The following is a 19,509-nucleotide window of genomic DNA, read 5'->3' on the forward strand; positions in this document are numbered from 1 at the left end:
AGAAGAGGAAGTGCTGGCCGTAACCCACGCCCAAGCCAGACACGCAATGTGCCCAGACCTGAAGATGGAGAAGCGAAGGGCATGGGAAGCACGGGAAGAAATTGAGAAAGAGATACGAGAAAGGGTGAAGGCGAAGGGTACGGCGAGTACTTCCAGCCGACCGGAGGCGGAGGATGCTATACTAAATCAAATTTTAAAATTAAAACTGGAGGTGCCTATGAAGGTACACGACCTCCTCCAGACGATGCCTCAATTACGAACGACGTTGCTGAATAATCTCTCCCAACCACACACCAATACCAACCACCGCATAGATGTTCCTGGGGGGTCTGCAATAGACCCCATGCTGCTAGTAGTTAACACTGGAAGGAACCCGACCATTGTGGAGATGGGTATCCTTGGCACCATTCTAACCGATACCATCGTCAATGGTGGATCAGGAGCGAATGTTCTTCCAGAAGAAACCTGGCAAAAGCTGGGGAAGTCGACGTTGTGGCCATCTACATTCAATATGCTTGGAGCAGATCAACATGGAATCAAACCCATCGGGACATTGATGGGCCAACAAGTTACCATCGGGACGCAACCCTTCATACTGGACTTCGTGGTAATCCCACTAAAGAAAAAAGGGTATGATGCGATCTTAGGGAGAGGCTGGCTGGTGGCAGCCAAGGCCACCCACAATTGGAAGAAGAACACTCTGTCTATGGAGAATGGAGGAAGGAAGTTTATCATAGACCTCGGGACATAGTTGGTTAGTGAGGAATTGGCATCATCTTCGGAATTAGAGGGCGAAGGAGAAGGCAACCTGAGGAACGAAGGACAAGGCTGCAGGGAGCCCAACGACGAAGGGATTTTCAAACTAGGAGAGTGCTCCGAGGATGAGACAGGGTCATTGAACGGGCTCTTCCACTGGCAGATGGAGGATTATGAAATGTTCCAGAGCTACAGGCTCGAAGTAGAGGAACCAGAGCAAGTAACAGAGGAGGTGTACCTGCCAGAATACATAGAATATTGGAAGGGAGACGCCCCAAACCTTGGTGACATAGATAATCCGAAGATCAATTGTGTCGGCAACGATTGGAACCCTGTGTGGAAGGTCGCAGCTTTCAAAATCTTTATTATTCTTCTTCTTCTTATGTATGGGAAGGAGACCGTGGTCCCTGTAGAATTTGTGGTTCTAGGTCTTCGGATGGCCATTGAAAATAGACTTGCCACCAACGGATCCAAATTGAAACCCTACCACGCGAAGCGCGCAGGGGACCCGAGAGGCCCAAAGGACACCCGAGAGGCCGGAGGGGGACCCGAGAGGATGGAAGGGGACTTGAGAGGCCGGAGGGGGACTCGAGAGGATGGAAGGGGACTCGAGAGGCTGGGCAGGCGACTTGAGAGGCATGGGACCAACGCGGGAGACTCTTGGGCGAGGAAAATCGAGAAGGATGAAGGGCGATCCCAGAGACAAGGGACCTAAGCCGAAGACTCTCTAGACAACTAAATTAGGAAATTGAAAAAAATAAAAAAATAAATAAAATTTTTATGGCCTTTTACGGGTACGTACGACTTGAAAAAAAAATTAAAAAAATAAAAAATAAAAAAAAAGGAAAAAAAAAGAGAAGAAAGCCATGGTGGAACCACCGTACGGTAGCACCACCGTGCGGTGGCAACACTGGCGGTGGGACCACCGTACGGTAGCACCACCGTGCGGTGGCAACATCGGCGGAGGAACCACCGTGTGGTGGCAACATCGGCGGAGGAACCACCGTGCGGTGGCAACATCGGCGGTGGCAACATCATACGGTAGCACCACCGTGCGGTGGCAACACCGGCGGTGGAACCATCGTACGGTAGCACCACCGTGCGGTGGAAACCACCGCTGCCGCAAGGAATAAAGGCGCGGAGCGCGGAGACATAAACGCAGCCCCCGCACAAACAAACACAGCCCTACGGTGGAGGGGTGTTGACCGCACGGGAAGGTGGCTGTACGATTGGAGGTGCCAGTGCCGTTGTTGACCGTACGGGGAGGTTGTAAGGCCGGGGGACCATCAGGGACATTACAGGAAGAAGAAAAAAAACAAAAAACGACGACCAGATTTAAAATCATTCGATGGAGTCTGGAGCAATGCTGCCCCAGACCCCTAGTTTATTTTTGAGCTACAATACACTTGTTGGAGTTGGGCGAAGGGCATTAGAGATGTCACGGTAAGTGTTGTGGTTGTCCGTACTGTGAGAAAGAAGCCTGCAGCTAAGCATTGGCGGGGAAGCCATAAGCCGTAGAGGGAGACGGATTTGGAGGTTGCGAACAAATAGAGTCTGAGGGAAGGCATTGCTGACACGCGAAGTCATACGACACCAGAGAGTTATGCAGCTCAGTTATCATCCTTTGGGGAGTGTGATGGAGGATTTGAGGTGTCTCGTAGCCTTTGTGATAGAGGGTTGTGGCCACCTCCAGGCATGAATGGTACGCTTTGAGGAACTCGGAGTATGTCTTGGCTGGACGTGAGGTTGCCTTGGTGGATGCATAGAGGGCTTGGGAGGAGCTGACCACCAGGTTGGAGGCAGTAGTAGCGTGAGACTTAGCTCAGCGTACCCAGGAGTTGGATGCCGAGAGGGCAACGTCGGTGGCTATCGAGGACAAATTGGCTAGGGAGACAGTGTCATTTGAGTAGCAGTTGGTGGAGGCTGAGACCGAAAAGCATGTTTTGCAGACAAGTTTGGTTTAGGCACAGGAGGATTGTGATGTCAAAGGAAGCACTAATGGTGAAATCCTCACTTGAGCATCGGATGGTAGCGGAAAAGGGTTTTCAGGCGAGGACGTAGCAGGTGTATAAGTTCCGGGCTCGACTGGCGTTAGCAGTTCTGTTTAATGTCATCTCTATTTTGTATTAAGTCGTTTGGAGACGACTTCTTTTCTTTTGGGGGGAATGATGTTGGCGGCAATATTGTACATGAAAATAAAACTAGTTAATTAAGTTGTAATTGTCTTCGTTAGTTGGCAACCGAGGGGTGGTCGTTGTGGTGCGACGGTTGGCGCTCGCACCCCCTCGGTATCTTTATATACTTCCGAATGTAACTTGTGAGGGGAAAAAAAGACGATTAGGAACGGAATAACATCTCTTATATTACATCTGATACCTATGGCATTATTATTCTGCATTACGTGTTTTATTTGTGTGCTTTAAGTTATTCACCCGAGAGGGTAAACACACTTTAATCCTTTTACCAGACATGTTTTCAGCTAGGGCTTTAAATTCTTTAAACCTACTTAGCACTTCATCAGATTCTTTAGATTTTAGAAATTAAATCCAATTCTTTCTAGAAAAATCATCTATAAATGTAACTTAGTATAGAAATCCGCTAGGTGAAGGAACAGACATGGGTCCACATAAATGAGAATGAACAAGTGCTAATTTTTCTTTAGCTCTACTTTCACTTTTATGAAATGGACTTTTAGTGTTCTTACCTAATAAACAACCTTAGCAAGTATCATCATGAAAATGACCAAGTTTAGGCATACCTTTAACCATCTTTTCAAGTGAGGGAAGTGCTTGAAAGTGAAGGTGGCCAAGCCTTCTATGCCATAGCTTGCTAGATTCGGGAACTTCATGAATGAGTGCTCGAATAGGATTAGCTGAAAGCTTATACAAACTATCATATCTATTTCCAATAACACGAGCAGATTTAAAACTAGATTTCTTAGGCCAAGCAAGTATTTTACCTTCAGAAAATGCTACTTGATAACCTTTATCTTCTTGGGCAGAAATGGAGATTAAATTTCTTTTAATTCCAAGAACAAATAAAATATCACTAAGATGCAAGGAGATACCAGATTCTAAATTTAAAGAAGTATTGCCAAAACCTCTTACCGAATACTGAGCATCATCACCAATTACCACATGAAGATTGGACTCTTTCTCCATTAAGTCTGAGAGGTGCTCTCGGTATCCCGTGACATGCCTGGATGCACCACTGTCTATCAACCAAGTGTTGCTGTCAGTTGGCACATTGCTGGATAAGGCAGAAATGAAGAGGAAGTCTTCGTTATCCTTCGAATCTGCAACTTCATTCAGGTTCGCTTCTCCTTGCTTGGGCAGATTCTGACATTCTTTAGCATAGTGTCCAAACTTATCACATTTGAAGCAACGGATACGTGAAAGATCCCTTGGCTTCTTCCTTGAATCGTAAGCAGCAGGAGGTCTGAAGTCTCTATCTCTTTTGAAGTTGTTCTTCTTCCAATGATCACCCTTTCTTTTGACATTTAGAGATGCAAGCACATGATGGTCACCTCCATGAGTGCCCTTGAGCATTCCTCTTGCGGCTAGGCGAGATTCCTGTTGAATGCAATCAGACCGAAGGCAATCAAATGAGGGAAATTCAGCTCTTCCACTTATGCTTTGAATGAATGGATCCTAAGAATCAGGGAGACCATTTAATGCAATCATGACAATATCCTTGTCCACTACTTCACTTCCAATGGAGTTGAGTTAGTCCTTCAATTCTGAAATTTTCATGAAGAAGGACATGACTGAATCTCCCTTGCTCATCTTGATTTGAAGAAGTTGCTGCCTCAGAGTAAGTGCTCGGCTGATGTTATTGATTTTGTACATTCCTTCTAGGTTTTTGAACATCTCCTTGGCTGAAGGTAACTTGGAGATGACTGGAACAAGACGATCCTTCACAGAATCAATTAGAAACTTCTTTGCCTTAAGAGCATTCTTCTTGAATTGCTTTAACTCATCTGGATCGGAGGGTTCAGGCAGATCCTTGTCTTCCACAAACTGTAACAGCTCAACCTCTTCAAGGGCAAGAAGAACATGAACTTTCCAAGATGTAAAGTTGAGAGCACCATCAAGTCTATCCTCTACCTTCAGTCCTGTAACCATCTTGCAAAAACTAAAACAACAAACTGAAAGTGAAGGATAACTGATAATCTGATTACTTTATAATGAACCTAAAGCTCTGATACCATGTTAATTTTAGCAATCAGATATAATAGAACTCAGAAATAAAGAAATGCAAGAACACATAACGCAGTTTACCCTGGGAAAACCTCCCTCTTGGAGGAAAAACTCAGCATTAATTCTCAGATCTTATTTAACAATTTATCAAGTGTATCTTTACAATGAGAAGCAATGAGCAAACTATGCACAGTAGTGTAATGTCTGCAATGATGAACTTATCTGCAATAGGATATTGCTGCCACAGGGAGAGTTGCAGTCACTGAGATTAAGGTTGCTGATCCTAGGATGAGGTTCGCTGCCCAGAACAGTTCGCTGTCACTTAAATGATGATCGCTGTCCCTCCAATGATGTTCGCTGTCCTTCCAATGAAGATCGCTGTCACTGGAAATCAGTTCACTATCCATAAGTTATTGTTTGCTGACTCAGTGAACAGTCTGCTGAATGAAGGAGATAATTTGCTGATTGAGGACAATTCGCTGTGTGTGAATGAATGTGAATAATGCCATACAATTTACTTGTTTATATACTTGACTTGAGGTGTCAAGTTAGCAAGTCGGCTTGCTTACATATTTTATATTTTAAAATTAACCGATCAATAGGTCCTGCCTCATTACACGTTACATTATGTTTGCTTAACCACCCAATTTGGGTCCTGCCTTAGAACACGTTACATTATGCTTATACTGCCCAAATAGGGCCAGCCTTATTTAATTGCTTTTAGCCACATTAAAGTTTGACGATCTGGGCTAGCATAATCCGAGCTAGCTACTAATTTCAACAAAATTTGTCTTTCTATGTGAAAAGTTGGCCAACCATTTGGTAATGTTTGCAATGATGATATTTCATTGACTCAGAAATTCTTCTCAGGTCATAAAACCAGTTTCCTTGATATTCTCTTCGCTCAACTCCCTGCAGCATTATCTCATCTTTGATTCAATCGTTTTTCTGCCTTAGTAAACTAATACTCCCACAACTATTTTGTCAGAAAGCAAACATGGAAAACTCTCACTGTTCAGTGTCATCTCACAGTCTGTTTGACATTTTTTTGATTTAGTTTTTTTTTTTTCGGTTTTGTTTTGTTTTATACCACGGATACAGCAAGGTTTGTCAATCTGTGGGTCTGCTGTACCCAGTACTAACCTTGTCTGGGTACACTATGAACCCTGTAACACAGCAAGGAATTTGGTTAATATGGAAAATATTTTTTTTAATGTCTTGCTAAGGTCCGCAATACTTTAGATGGTAAATAACAAGATGACCATTGTGATTGAAGGTACAGAAAGGAGAGACAGTGACATATGTGATAGTTATTACTTTAACTAGTGGTTCTGGAGGATGCAATCGCAGAAAAATCTGAGTCAACAAAGAATGCCACTCACACAAAAACTGTTTGTACATGAGTGACAAATGTTACAGAAGAAACATACCCAAGGGAGTTTCTGTCAGAACTCAACAATGAAGAAAATGTAAACAGTCACGATAATACTCAGTCCTACAATGGCATACCACAAGCTGTTCTGAACCAACAATACGACAGAAAAAAATGTGTTGATGTAAGGGAAATGCCCACATCAACACACTTTCTCTTGAAAGCTTCTCAGATTACAATACAGAATATATGAAATATAACAAGTTGGGAACAATTAAGAAAAAAAATTGATCGGAAATTTAATCCATAACAGATAAATACTGAGAGGTCCATGCCCTCAACTTACCTTAGCTTACAGGAAAGCCAAATTTCAATCTGCTAGAAGGCCAAAGAAAAGAATGCTCCAGTGGTATGCTTGGTGATGACAGACTCTTTCTGTCCTGATTAGAGGATCAAAGCAGTTCATTTTTTTGCAGGAATCACTTCAGCAACACCACTAAGCACTCTTTTGTACAAACTGATGGTGAGTGAGGTTGTCATCATTGATTCGATAGTGATGGACTGACAAAAATGTGTAAAGCGCATTCACTTATGATTTGCAGAGTGGAATAGCTTTCTATAGGCTAGAACTATTTAGAATAAATGCATGGATGGAATAACTGAAATAATAATATTAGAAACAGCCTGAGGTAAATTTTCAAGGATCAAAACTTAGATGTTTGGAGTAAGTGAGACAGGATTTAGGGACTGATTTAATATGATAGAATTAAGTGAAAAGGAGAATTGAAGACAGGACATTTGTGGAGGACTATTTGGAGGAAGCAGATAAAGATCATAACTTTCATCATTATGCTCCCTTTGTATAGTATCTCATTAATGACCATCTTGCAAAACATACTCATTAGCAAAGTTTGTCCTAAGCTCTAACAATTGGAATCAGACAAGAAGTATAAGGAATAATTTAAATAGACTACCGCTGGACAGTTTCAGGGCAGCATGTATATATTCCAGCCGTTTCACCATCCAAGTAATGTTGTTAAGCTAGGAAACCATGAAGCAAAAGTGCATGTTAAGATTTCAGATTCACCAGATCACATGTTTTTGGATTCTTTGGTACATATAAGGGTTCTGTTCCAAATTTTTGGTTGATTTGCATGGACTGGGAAAAAAGGAAAAGGAAGAAATCTTATTTATCTTGGGAGGTGATCAAATTTGATCAGTTGGAGTTGAAACTAAATCCAGGAACAATAGAAAAGTGCTAAAATGACAAGAAGCTTAGGTTCTAGACAGTAACTAATTACAAATCTCATAAATAAAGGGTTTAAACTTTAAGTGGTTAACACACAGATTATATGACCAACATATGAGTACAAATAGTCATATGAGGGAAAGGCCTTTAAATGAAATGAAACAAAGAGACGAAGGAGGAGCTAGAAAGTCCTCTGGATTCAAGAAGCAATATGTCATAATATAAGAAGTCTTGACAATTAGTTACAATAATCTGTTTTTTATGTCATTTTATTACTATCCAAAGATTTTACTAATGCTTTATATTTTTCTGCTTTCCATTTGAGGTAGATCAAATATGGTGGTGATAATCCAAGTTCTTAAATTATGGTGGCAATGCTGAAAGTGTATTGCTTGTGCAATATTGATGTAGAAAACAAGAGACTTGATGAATGGGTTCCATTTACAAGGATCATGGATCCAGTTTCAGAAGATGGGCGTGGAGTTCAGTTAGAAGCTGGAAAAAGGCTTGCCCCAGTGGCTGCCATGGGCATATCAATTACTGGGGGCCCATGTTCAGCTGATTGCAAGCTGGATAATTCAGGTACATTGGATCGAAAGCTGACTCGAAATCTAAAAAGGCGCTATGATGAAATACACAATGTACAAAAGGTATGTGTCCAGAGTATTGGGTTCAAGTATAATTCCATGTAAAATAAATTTATGTATATTTTTTGTAATATTCTGGTGTAGATGGTTGGAGATTAAATTGTTATTATGTGAGTGAAGACAGAGTTTCATATGAATTAGTTTTCTACCTGGTTTGGTATAACCATGCACTAGTTGGCTTGCTGCTCAGAGTACAGAAGAACTCACACCCATGGACCAAACACTTGAAAAAGAGCACGGAGAGAAGACAAAAGTAAAGAACATTCAGGTTTTTTTAATCTTCTCCTATTGAATTCTGAGATAGAGTTGTTTGATATTAGTTTGTGTGATTTTTACATTGCATATGCTTGGGAGAAATGTATTACTAATTATCTCCTAGCTACACATATGCTCTGAATTCATGGCTAATGCTAACTACAGATCTCTTGTTTTGGTTCTACCTATTCTTCGTCCTGTCCGACTCTCTGCATGTTACAGATTTTTTTTGCTTACAGTCGAGAAATGGTGATTACAAAATTGTTGAGATTTATGTAATGATTGACAAGTTACTTCCTGAATGTGTGGTGGGTCTTCCCCATAGAGTTGCATGAGATAGCACAGGTCCTTTTGTGTGGAGCTGTACGGTAGTAACACATATGGTGATGACAAGGCATCTGCAAGTCTAGGTGCAATGTGGCTTTCTGAGGGGCTGCACAACATGTCAAATATCGTGAGGGTGATGGCATGACTTGGTATGGATCACATGGTGCTTATGGTATCCCTTTAAGTGCAAAATATTCCATCTCATGGGTTTTGTTGTTTGATTGGAGGAAAAACAATCAACACTAAAAGAAAAACATGCAACTCTTATATATCTTACTGGTTATTTTGAATTCCAAATGATTGGAAGGCAGCTTACCCTTGTTGGCACAACACCTGAGCCACCCATGGGAGATATGAGCCATAGCAGGTGTGATGTAGACAGTGAAGCAGGATTTATCTCTTTAGGTGTGTATATGCAAAGCTTTCCTAACAAACTACTGGAACAATGGATAATTTTGGATAGGAACTCTCAAATGATGAATCTAACAGGTGGATGTGTAGTGAGTAATGAAAAATTGAGCAAATGAAGGATGAATATATTTTGTGTAGTGTCTCCATAGGGTTGAGGCAATCAATGCCATTGACCTTAAGATAGTGAAGAACTTAGCATGCATGGCCAAGGTGGCTAGGTGATTTTTCATATGGTACTCCACCTTGGTATTATAATAAAATATATTTCCATATATTTGATTTTTACATAATTCAACTTCACCTGATTTATTTTTTAAAATCTCTTTTGTATACCCTGGTCAAGACTTATGGTTTACCCACATTTACTTGATATAAAAGATATGTGATAATGTTAAAATTTTATATATTCATATTTATTTGATATAAAAGATATATGGTAATGTTAAAATATTATATATTTAATTCATATGGACAGGTCAAAAAAGCTTCAATGTATTGGTTTGTACCCTACAAAATGTCTATACGTCCTCTAGATTCTTATTATCGACCTATTTTAATTTATGCTTTGGATGTGGCGAGAGAGACCAATAATCAAGTTAAAGTGACACTGACAACCTTATTAAATTGTCTTCAATTTGCGATATCGAAAGGTTGGAAATAGATAATGATAGAATTTGACATTAGATAATCATTATTCCATTGAAAGTCTTGAAGGCATGAAAGCTTGAATCTATCAATGGTGTAGCTAATTAGTTAGCCAACAAGGTTGAGTCCATCTCTTTCCAGCACATCATGAGGGAAATAAATAAAGTGGTGGATTTCAGAATGAGTAAGGGATTTGCAACGAAGTTATGTTATGGATGCTTCCCCCACTTCATGTAGGTCCTAGTCTATTCCCTCTTCCCTCAACCCTCCTTTTAGGATAGGAGGTCCTCTAAGTGACCCAAGTCTCTAGGGAGTGTTGGCAATGAAGGCAAAACTTTCCCTTTGATAGTTGGTGGTTGCATGAGGAGCCACAATATGGGATTGAATGCTACCAACCACTTGGAGGATTTCGGTGACCTAATCAATCTGATAATTTTTTTTTTATGAGGGAATCATTAAAATTCTATAGAAATCTTAACAAATCTACTATAGAGGAGCATAATATAGTAGGCATCTTTTTAGAGTGAATATCGAAGTTTGGAGTGGATGGTGATTGTTTTTTGATCTACCAATTTTTTTGTAATTCAGAAACGAAATTTTCCTATCAACATATAAATTATGGTGGTACAACTCATCAATTTCTTGCCAAAGGATAACTTGTAAACAAAGACATTAAAATGGTGATGAGTTTAGCAAATAAAACGATAGCCTCTAATAAGTTGGAGTGATTATGGCCCATATTTTTATATAGAATGACATGATTTATATGCATTCAAAACAATTGAAAGTTTAAAGCTGATGTCATTTTGTGTTGAGATCAACAAAAATCCATAAAATATGGGCAAATGCACTTGTGAAGAAACTAAAAGTTGCTAATTTTGGGAGATAGAAATATAAAAAATAACCAAATGGTGACATATAGCCACAAAAAATGTCTGTGGAGGGCATGGACCAACAAATGCATCAATGTGGGGCTGCAAGTAGAGTCTGGTGCAAAGGACTATATATGATATAACCTGCAAAAGCTCTCATGTCTGTAGTTTGAAGTGGTGGTAGATCCTTCCAAACAAACTGCAATGTGTTTGTCCATGATAGCAGCAGTCTCCTCAACCATGGGAAGAGCAGAGGCAAAGTGAATGAGGTGAATATGGGGATTAAGCATCTTAAGTTGTTTGTTGGCAAAGGGTTTGAGCACCCCTCTACCTGCTGCCCCTGCAGTTAGGGCAGATTGTGATGAAGAAGAACCTGATGGTTCAGTTTGAACTGAGCATATAAAGATGGAAAAAGAGCTTGACTGCCTCCTTTTTGAATTGTTTTTTGTTAGTTGCTTTTCTATTTCTCATGGACCCATTTCTAAGATTGATTCTCTAACTTAACCGTAGCAACCTTTTTTGTCAATGATCAATTTGTATGGATCATACACTTTTTTAAAAGGTCAAAAACCTTTTGTGTGTGTGTATATATATCTATATACAGCATGAGTGGGTTTGATAAATTAATTGTGAATTTGTGTGTACGCCATAGAGGAGGCATGTGTTTGAATTTAGAGGAGCATAAGGTATGTGAAGCTGCTTGAACAGTATATAAGGTAAATAGAAAATTAATCTCATTGTGGGCTTGGGAAGGGAGGTTTCATATACCAAATGGATTTCAACTTGGTGGTGATCAGAAAAGCTACCTTTATCATTACCTTCAAGTATAGCATCTATGGATGGTTTTATATACTGTTCGATTGGGACATGACCTTGGGGTCTTGGTGATATATTGGGACTCTGGGAGTCGAAGGGAACATCCCATCTTCATGACTGGACATCCTGCTGCATTTGGTTCATAAGATTGAAAAAAAGTTGAGTGTTTAAGGAAGAAATTGCTAAAACCCCTTAACCTAAAATGGGGAGGAATGTCATTGCAAATACAGCATACTGTATATGCTTTTATAATTTTAGCTGTTTTTAGTTCGTTTAATGTATTTATATAGTTGTTCCCTCTCCCTCTCCTTGCCACCCCAGAAATTTGGGAAAATTTTGTTGTCTTTGATTTTTGCCCCAATGTTCCCCACTCCCAGAAACTTGGAGAAACACTAGTTTTATACTGCATCTTTCAATAAATACTCCCCTACTCTCTGTTTTGAAAAACGGCTTACCTGTACCATTATCCCCTGCACTTGTTTTCATACTAATTTTAATTTTGGTTATGATTGGACCACATTATGTTTAAATGAATTTTTTCCAAAATGTCAGACAAACACTATTAATTTCAACTTTTTGTACACTAAAAGAATAACTCTAGTCATTATATATGCAAAAAGTCAAAATCAATGTTCCAGGGACATGTCCCAGAGGTTTAGTTGATATCTCTGATGTGGACTTGGGGACTTGGAAGGGATCCTCTTTTGGAGCCTGCTTCATTTGGTGCATAAACTTATAAAAATTAACTTTAAGGATAAAATGCTGAAAAATCTTGAAAAGCCAACAAGGGGAGGATTATTATTGTAAATTCAGTTTGTTATATATATATATTTTTAAAATTTCATCTGTTTTAAGCTTCTTTTTTTTTATATTAAAGATTGCAGAACAACAAAATACATCTATTGAGAGTTAGGTCAGCATGATCCCAATACCAGAAGGATAAGTTTCAAAAGTCTGAACTACTATACCACTCAGGGCCGCCAGCTAGACACTCCATACAAATCAGATCTAGACATTAATAACAGTAATCCTTGAGATCTCTTCTTATATACATGCTTCAGCTGATAGAGATCTGCCTATCATACCAAAAACAATATAAATGGTTGTATAACATATACAAAAAAATCTGAGTCTATCATCTGCATCTAAAAGTTTACACTTTCACTTTACTGATCAATATTTCCCGAGCCAATGGAGGGGTCAATAGGTGACCTGTCGCTGTTGGATCTCATAACTTCTACCCCCATGCTGTCTGTTTCGTTTACATGCGTTCTGACTTCACCCTTACCCTTTTTCTTCTTCTTTGTATCTTCTCTGGGTTCATCGTCATTATACCTTTGTAGGAATCAGCCCTTGCAGAAATAGTTTGTTCTCCTCTTCATTAAATGTCCATGTCTGGCCGTATATGACTTCTGAAACATTTACAGCTAATATTCCGTTTTCCAGCAGTTTCATGAATTTGTGTATTGATATTTCCATTGTAACAGTGACCTGCACAGCAATGTTATAAAGAGTGAGTCTTTTGAAAGGCTCTGTAAGAGCCCTTATAATCACTTGGAACTTATCCTTATTTCTTGAGACCCAAATATACCAAAGTATTTCATTTGATAAAACCAGCCAAAGTAAGCTACAACTTTTATCCAATTTATTTACTTGACCAAAGAGAATTTCAGTCCAGATAATGTTAGCTTTCCATCCTTTTAAATCAAAGCAAAAAATGTTCCATGTTTCTTTTGCAAAGAAACATTCAAAGAATATACATTTAATCATTTCTGGCTGTCTGCATATTCTGCACAGATCAATGTCAGTGTGATTCATTTTATAAGGTAATCTTTGTAATTAGTAACCATTTGAAACATGTTTTCTTTGGTTCAGAAACATTAATCCAAATGCCTGTTAAAAATGTCCTGCCATTGCTTATGTGTGAAAGAAAGATTCCAATTTTGGTTAAGATAATCAATTAAAGAATCATTATTACACAAAGTTTTATATACCTTTTTAGCATTTACTTTTTGAATATTAGAGCCATCAGCCCACAAATACTGATTGAAAAAATTATTTTCTTAGAAGTAGTTCTTAGGTAAGTGCAGAATAGTACATGCCTTTCTGAGAATGGAGTAAGTGCGCCAATTGAAAGCAGGGAGGTTAAATTTTACGCTTAAAGCAGCCCAAGACTACTTCAATCTTCTTTAAGTTATAATCATGCAAAAACTTAAAATCAGTGTTCCATGGGAACATGGCCCAGCGGTGTAGGAGATGTGTTTAAGTGGAATTGGGGACATGCAAGAGAAATCCTCCTTTTCATTGCTGGACAGGTTGCTCAATTTGGAACAGAAAAATAGAAAAGGTAAGTTTTAAGGAAAAAATACTAAAAACCCTTAAAAAGCTTACAGGGGGAGGATTATCATTGTAAATTCGGTATATTGTATATATCTCTTAAAATTTCAGCTGCTTTTAGTTTGTTTAAGATATTTTAGTAGCTGCTGCCCCGATCCTCAGAATTGAGAAATGTTTTTTGCTTTCCCCAAAGCCATGCCCCATGTCCTTGTGTTTTTGTGTCCCAGAATCTTAGTGAAAGAATCTTGAAAACTATAAATGGAGAATATGGTAAGCAAAGACAATTTTCAATTACACTAATAATGGATGACTTTCTCTGATAAGGAAATCAATGCAATATACTTTCAATATAATACAATTTAAGATAACATTAATTAGTTAAGAGCCAACAGTGGTATGTTCTACCAGTTGGTACTCATTTATATTTATAGTTACAAATTTACAATCACATGTTTTGAACATTTGTATTTGATATATCTTGTTTTGCTTGGAAATTGCATATTTACTCCCTAGATTATTGCACGGTTCGAGAAATATTTTTGGGATGTAACATTGCTCACTTTGGGCATTAAAAATAGTTTATTTTTTCTGTTGTTCATTTGTTTCTGTGAATATGTTTGGTCACTTTTATCTTTATCTGCTTTAGTGCTCATTCTCTTTGCATGGGTAAGAACAAATAAAACACACTATTTTAGTGACATTAGAATCTTCCATGATTGTTTCAAACTAAGCAATTTTATTGTGCTAAAGAAATGTTTTTTGAAGTTAAAGTAATTATAAGTGTGTTCCAATTACACAGGTTGTGGAGCTTGGCAAATATGAGGTTGATACCTGGTATGTTATTGTTGTGAATACGATTTTTCTATTTAGTTTTTGCTTATTTAGGAATGAAAGCTAAGAGTTGCAATTGAATAAAACAATTCATAAACCATTCTATAAATTTTGAAAAATAATGAATTGATATTATAGTTGGGATTAGGATATTTGTGCTATTTGTTTGACAAAAAGAAAAGAAAACAATTGAATTATTAAGTTTGATATATCTATATTGCCATGTTTCAATTTATGTTCAAGTTCAGCAATGATAAAAAGCAGGAAACTGTAATGTTTGGGATCATGTTTGAAAAAATCGAAATACACATTTTTTAACAAATTATGTTTCTTTATGAACATTGCATTTTTCTCAAAAACTTAAACATTATTTGTAAAATTATGTATTATTTAAATAGCTCTGAAATATAGATATTTAATTTTTGTGTGATATGTTCTTTGTGTGTTTTAAGTTGTTAGAACATATTGTTTGTTAGGGGATCACACTTTTAGAAAGTTGTCCTAATAACATTTATAAGGCTTAACTAGAAGGTAGAGACCTTATAGTATTAAAATGCATATAGCATATTATAAAACTTTAAAAGATATTTAATTTATTAGTTAAATACAAATGTCTGTTTCAAATAGGTATGGTGACTTCCAAACACGTGTTTCTACCTTCTCACCCTATAATTTAGGGAATCTCATTGAAGGATAGAGAGCAATTTTTTTTTGAATGAGTGAATGCCTAAATATTTACTTTGCACAAGAGAGGTTTGTAAATCCATTTGGAAGAAGAGGAAGAAGAATTGTGAAACCCTAGGCCCTTGTGTTTGTAATAGTATAGACAAAATTATATGTTTTTATCATTAATGATGCTTGCATGGTTTTTCTCATTATGTTTTTCCCCACCATAAATTTGTATTTTTTGAATAATGGTTCAGTAATTAATTTATTTCTTGTTTTACATGTTTTATTCACTATATAATTTATAATGTTTTAATTATCATATCGAAATTTCATTGTCAAACACGGTATCGGAGCCACCTTTAGGGTGTTAATTTATATGTAGAGAAATTATGAAACTCAAAAGCATTACATAAAAGAATTTTTTGAAAATAATCTATGTTCCACGGCGTTTTAGGGACGCAAATGGGGAGACAATAGGGGATGTGTTTCAAGGATGACAATCCGAGGGCCATTTTTTGGGGACGATGGGGGGAAGATGATGTATATCAATATGTAAATAAATCTTGAGAGGAGTAGTTAATATCTTAATAAACTTCAATCATGTAGTATAACAATAGTCTCAAACATCAAAGTACCATGTTCTATCAATATCCAAAAGTCTAAAACATCAAAATACAACAATGTTTGAAACTAAGCCTCATTCGGGCTATCTATATACAAAAGAGTAAAAACCATTTGTGTCACTGTCACTCTCTGCCTGAATTGGATCATCCAATTGTAGCCTGACCATTCTTGGTTGCACCTCCTCCTTGTCAATCTGCCTAACTTCTTTAGGATCAATATCCCATTGCGCTATTGGAGTCTGTCGATACTCAGTATTTTGTCGGTCCTGAAGTCTCAAGGCACTATGAACTGCAACTAGTTTTTTAGCTTGTTTTGAGGTAAGCTTGTTTCTCTTAATGGAGTGGATGAAGCTATAGGTGGACCAATTCTTGTGTACAGTAGCAGAACTAGCAATCATATGAGAGCATATGAATGTCAAGTTGTTTCAACTCCGTTGTGTCCTTTGCATGAAATTTCCACCATCCAATGGGTTTTTTTGTGCAATAGTGGCCCTATCCATCCTAGCCTCTAGTTCGCTGAATGTACGCCTTGAAGATTGACAAACTGAGCCACTGCTCTCATAGAATGGTTGCATTCTCATTGCTATACATTTTACTAAAGGCTGCTGTAAGCCCCTCCATCATCTCATCATCCTCAAAAGGAAGCATTCAGCCAGGTCTAGGTGCATACCACTTCAGATTAAGAGCATAGGCAAGCATATGAAGAGGAGTGTTAATTTTGTTCCACCTCTTTGGGACAATAGGTTTAACATGTTCTCATAGAATTGCGATCTAGGATCCTTATTACAAATTTCTTGCTTTGTTTGATCAAACATGCTATCAAAAGTCTCATTAATCTCCAAGGCTAGGAGAGTTTGTATTTTCATACTGGATTGCCCCCACAATTGGTGATATGATAGAGCAAATATACTTGCAATCAACATTTATAATAACTTTTAAATATACAAAGTAAAACCTAGTACAGATTAATTTTAAAAAAAAACATTCTTATCTAATATTGGATCACCAAGTGTCATTAAGTACTCTTTCTCTCACCACCTTCCCTTCTTTTGTCTTTTATTGAGCCCACTTTTTCTAGTTCCCACAAACAACCATGGATTGTAGAGCATCCTGTGTTAATTTAATTGTTTTGTCATTGATGTCAAAGGTCATTTTTATGAGCTTGAGAATTTGTAATGCAATTTGTTTGAGTTGTTTGGTTGTCTTCATGTTCGAGGTGCTTACTTGGCTGTGTGTGCTTTTTGGTCATAGGTTAGCTGCTCTTTTAGATTATTGTGCCACATCATCAGCTAAACACGTGCTCTTCTTTTCTGTGGTTGGTGCTGTTTGACTCGGTGTATGTTCATCGAACTGCTGTTAGTTTGTGGTATTTCAGTGGTTGTTGAATATATCCTAAGGGGAGCGTTTAAATTTTTTTTGGTGTCATATTTGAAAAATATGAATATGAATTGTTTGAAGATGGTGTAATTTGATTTTAGAAAGGGAGCATATGGCAAATTCAATAAAAAGGAAAACACCCGGGTACGTATCTTCAGCAAATTAGGGAATATGTGTTTAAAAAAAAAATGTGTTACATCTCTCTTTGATGCGTTTTTTTTCCAGATGAAAGTATTGGCGGCAAATATTTTGGCATTGACAATCGTTTCTTTTTCATTATGTGTCGACTTGCAATTTTTTTAAAAGTTTGGTGCATGAGCTGCTCGTGTGGGTGTTAGCCCGATAAAATTGAATGCAGTTTGTGTGTCTGGGATAGATGTCCAATTCTGTGTGGGCCTTCTGAAGAATCGTTGCCAAGTGTGTCTACAGGTTGCATTTTGAAGAAATTGTGTGGAGTTATGCTTGTTTTTAAAAATTGATTCGACTGTAAAAAAGACGATCTTTAAACAGTGACAATAAAAAGTCAAATGTAACAGTTTGTATGATTGAAAAATACAGGTGGACCATTGCATGTCGACAAGCTGGATGTGTGCTTGTTTTTCTTCAATATGGTTGAAAAAGTCTTATGGAGTTTTTTGGAGTAACATACTTAAAAAAAATATTGGAACTGTCAGAGTTGATAGCTCAACCCCACAACTCCCGAAGATCACTGCAATCAAACACCTGTCACTAAGAAAAATAGAAGAAAATAGCTATGGAGGTCAAATGACAATTGATCCAAAAAGATAAATCATATTGATTATCTAATGACTGAATGAATATATAACGTACAATGAGGTGCTTATAAAGAAAGCACTGTGTTAAATTTAGGAGAACTAAAGTGCAAGCATGAGGCGCTAAATAAAGCTCAACTGTAGCTAACTAGGTGCACAACTAAAATAAGCACTCCTAAGTGAACTTAAGCAAAAAAGCATAACTAGTTGAACAAAAGCAACTAATAGCTAAATATGCTCTAACACCCCCACTTAAGTGAAACTTAGGTTGAGTATAAAAGCTATGAATGCAGAAATGGGTCCTAGCAACAAAAGGCCTAAGTAGGTACCTGGTGGTGTACGTTTTATCATTCACCGAACATTAGAATAAAATGTCAAGGACACTCTACCCTCTCTTGAACAAAATCACTACGTGTGCCAAGATTGCAAAGAAAGACCACACGACGACTCCAAGGTTTATATGTGTGAACAGGCGACTTTATGTGGGATAGCTTCCTTGGTTATGTATGCTGAATTACAAGGGGGACTTACGCTTGGCTCGTTCAATTCACAATGAAGGTCTAGACAATGAAGCTCTATCGTTTGGGTCTTGGATCATGGACTTCAAGAAAACTGAAAAGGAGATAAGGGTTTAGAAGTTCTAATCTATTCTTAAGAATTCAAGACATGGTATTGATTAGGTGAAACCAATAACCATACTTTGCTTCGCCACGCTGGGACAACTACACAAAGTGGGTGCAATCTTCAAGGAATGTGCTTATTGTTTTCACATCATGAATAACTACCATCAAATTGAACAATAATCATCTAGACAGAAAATAAGCATCCACAAAGTAAGCTCAGACTAACTTTACACAATGAACAAAAATCATCTATTCATCGAAAGTATGAGCGAAAGATTCACCATAAATCAATACTTATCAGATCTTGCATTCATCTAACATACATGAAATAAAATCTAAACTATGATGAGGGATAAGAACCATGCAAACTCCAAAATAAGAGAAGTAATCACCATCAATTTGAACAATGCATTACTTATTACTTTGGTAGTCATAAACAACAATTTGCTTATCTCAACATGTTTTGCAACATGCTCCCATGTTTTACAGATGAGGGGCGAGCTCAATTTATAGGCTCTTCAATTACAATTCAATGGCTAGGATTGATTTCAAATCAACGACCAAGATTACAAAAGAAAACCCTAATTAGGGTTGGTTATAACTAACTATCCCTCGACCAATGAGAAAATTACATTTGGGGACACTTGTCCTTCTAGTAAATATAAAGCAATTATAAAATAGAAAGTTCTTGTATTGTGGTGTATGCCTTCTAGAAGCCTCTGTGGAT

General features: G+C 37.8%; 1 protein-coding gene across 2 annotated transcripts in view; it reads left to right on the forward strand.

Moving 5' to 3' along the window:
* The window catches only part of LOC131046202 (histone acetyltransferase of the MYST family 1), a 167,767-nt gene that overhangs the window by 37,123 nt on the left and 111,135 nt on the right, over positions 1-19,509 (forward strand). For both annotated transcript variants that reach the window (XM_057979881.2, XM_057979880.2), the window contains exons 4-6: positions 7,988-8,226; positions 8,414-8,491; positions 14,686-14,720. In XM_057979881.2, coding sequence (XP_057835864.1) covers positions 7,988-8,226; positions 8,414-8,491; positions 14,686-14,720 — 352 coding nt within the window. The remainder of the gene's footprint in view (positions 1-7,987; positions 8,227-8,413; positions 8,492-14,685; positions 14,721-19,509) is intronic.

This window comes from Cryptomeria japonica, chromosome 2 (assembly GCF_030272615.1).
Source record: "Cryptomeria japonica chromosome 2, Sugi_1.0, whole genome shotgun sequence".
NCBI classification, from domain to species: domain Eukaryota; kingdom Viridiplantae; phylum Streptophyta; class Pinopsida; order Cupressales; family Cupressaceae; genus Cryptomeria; species Cryptomeria japonica.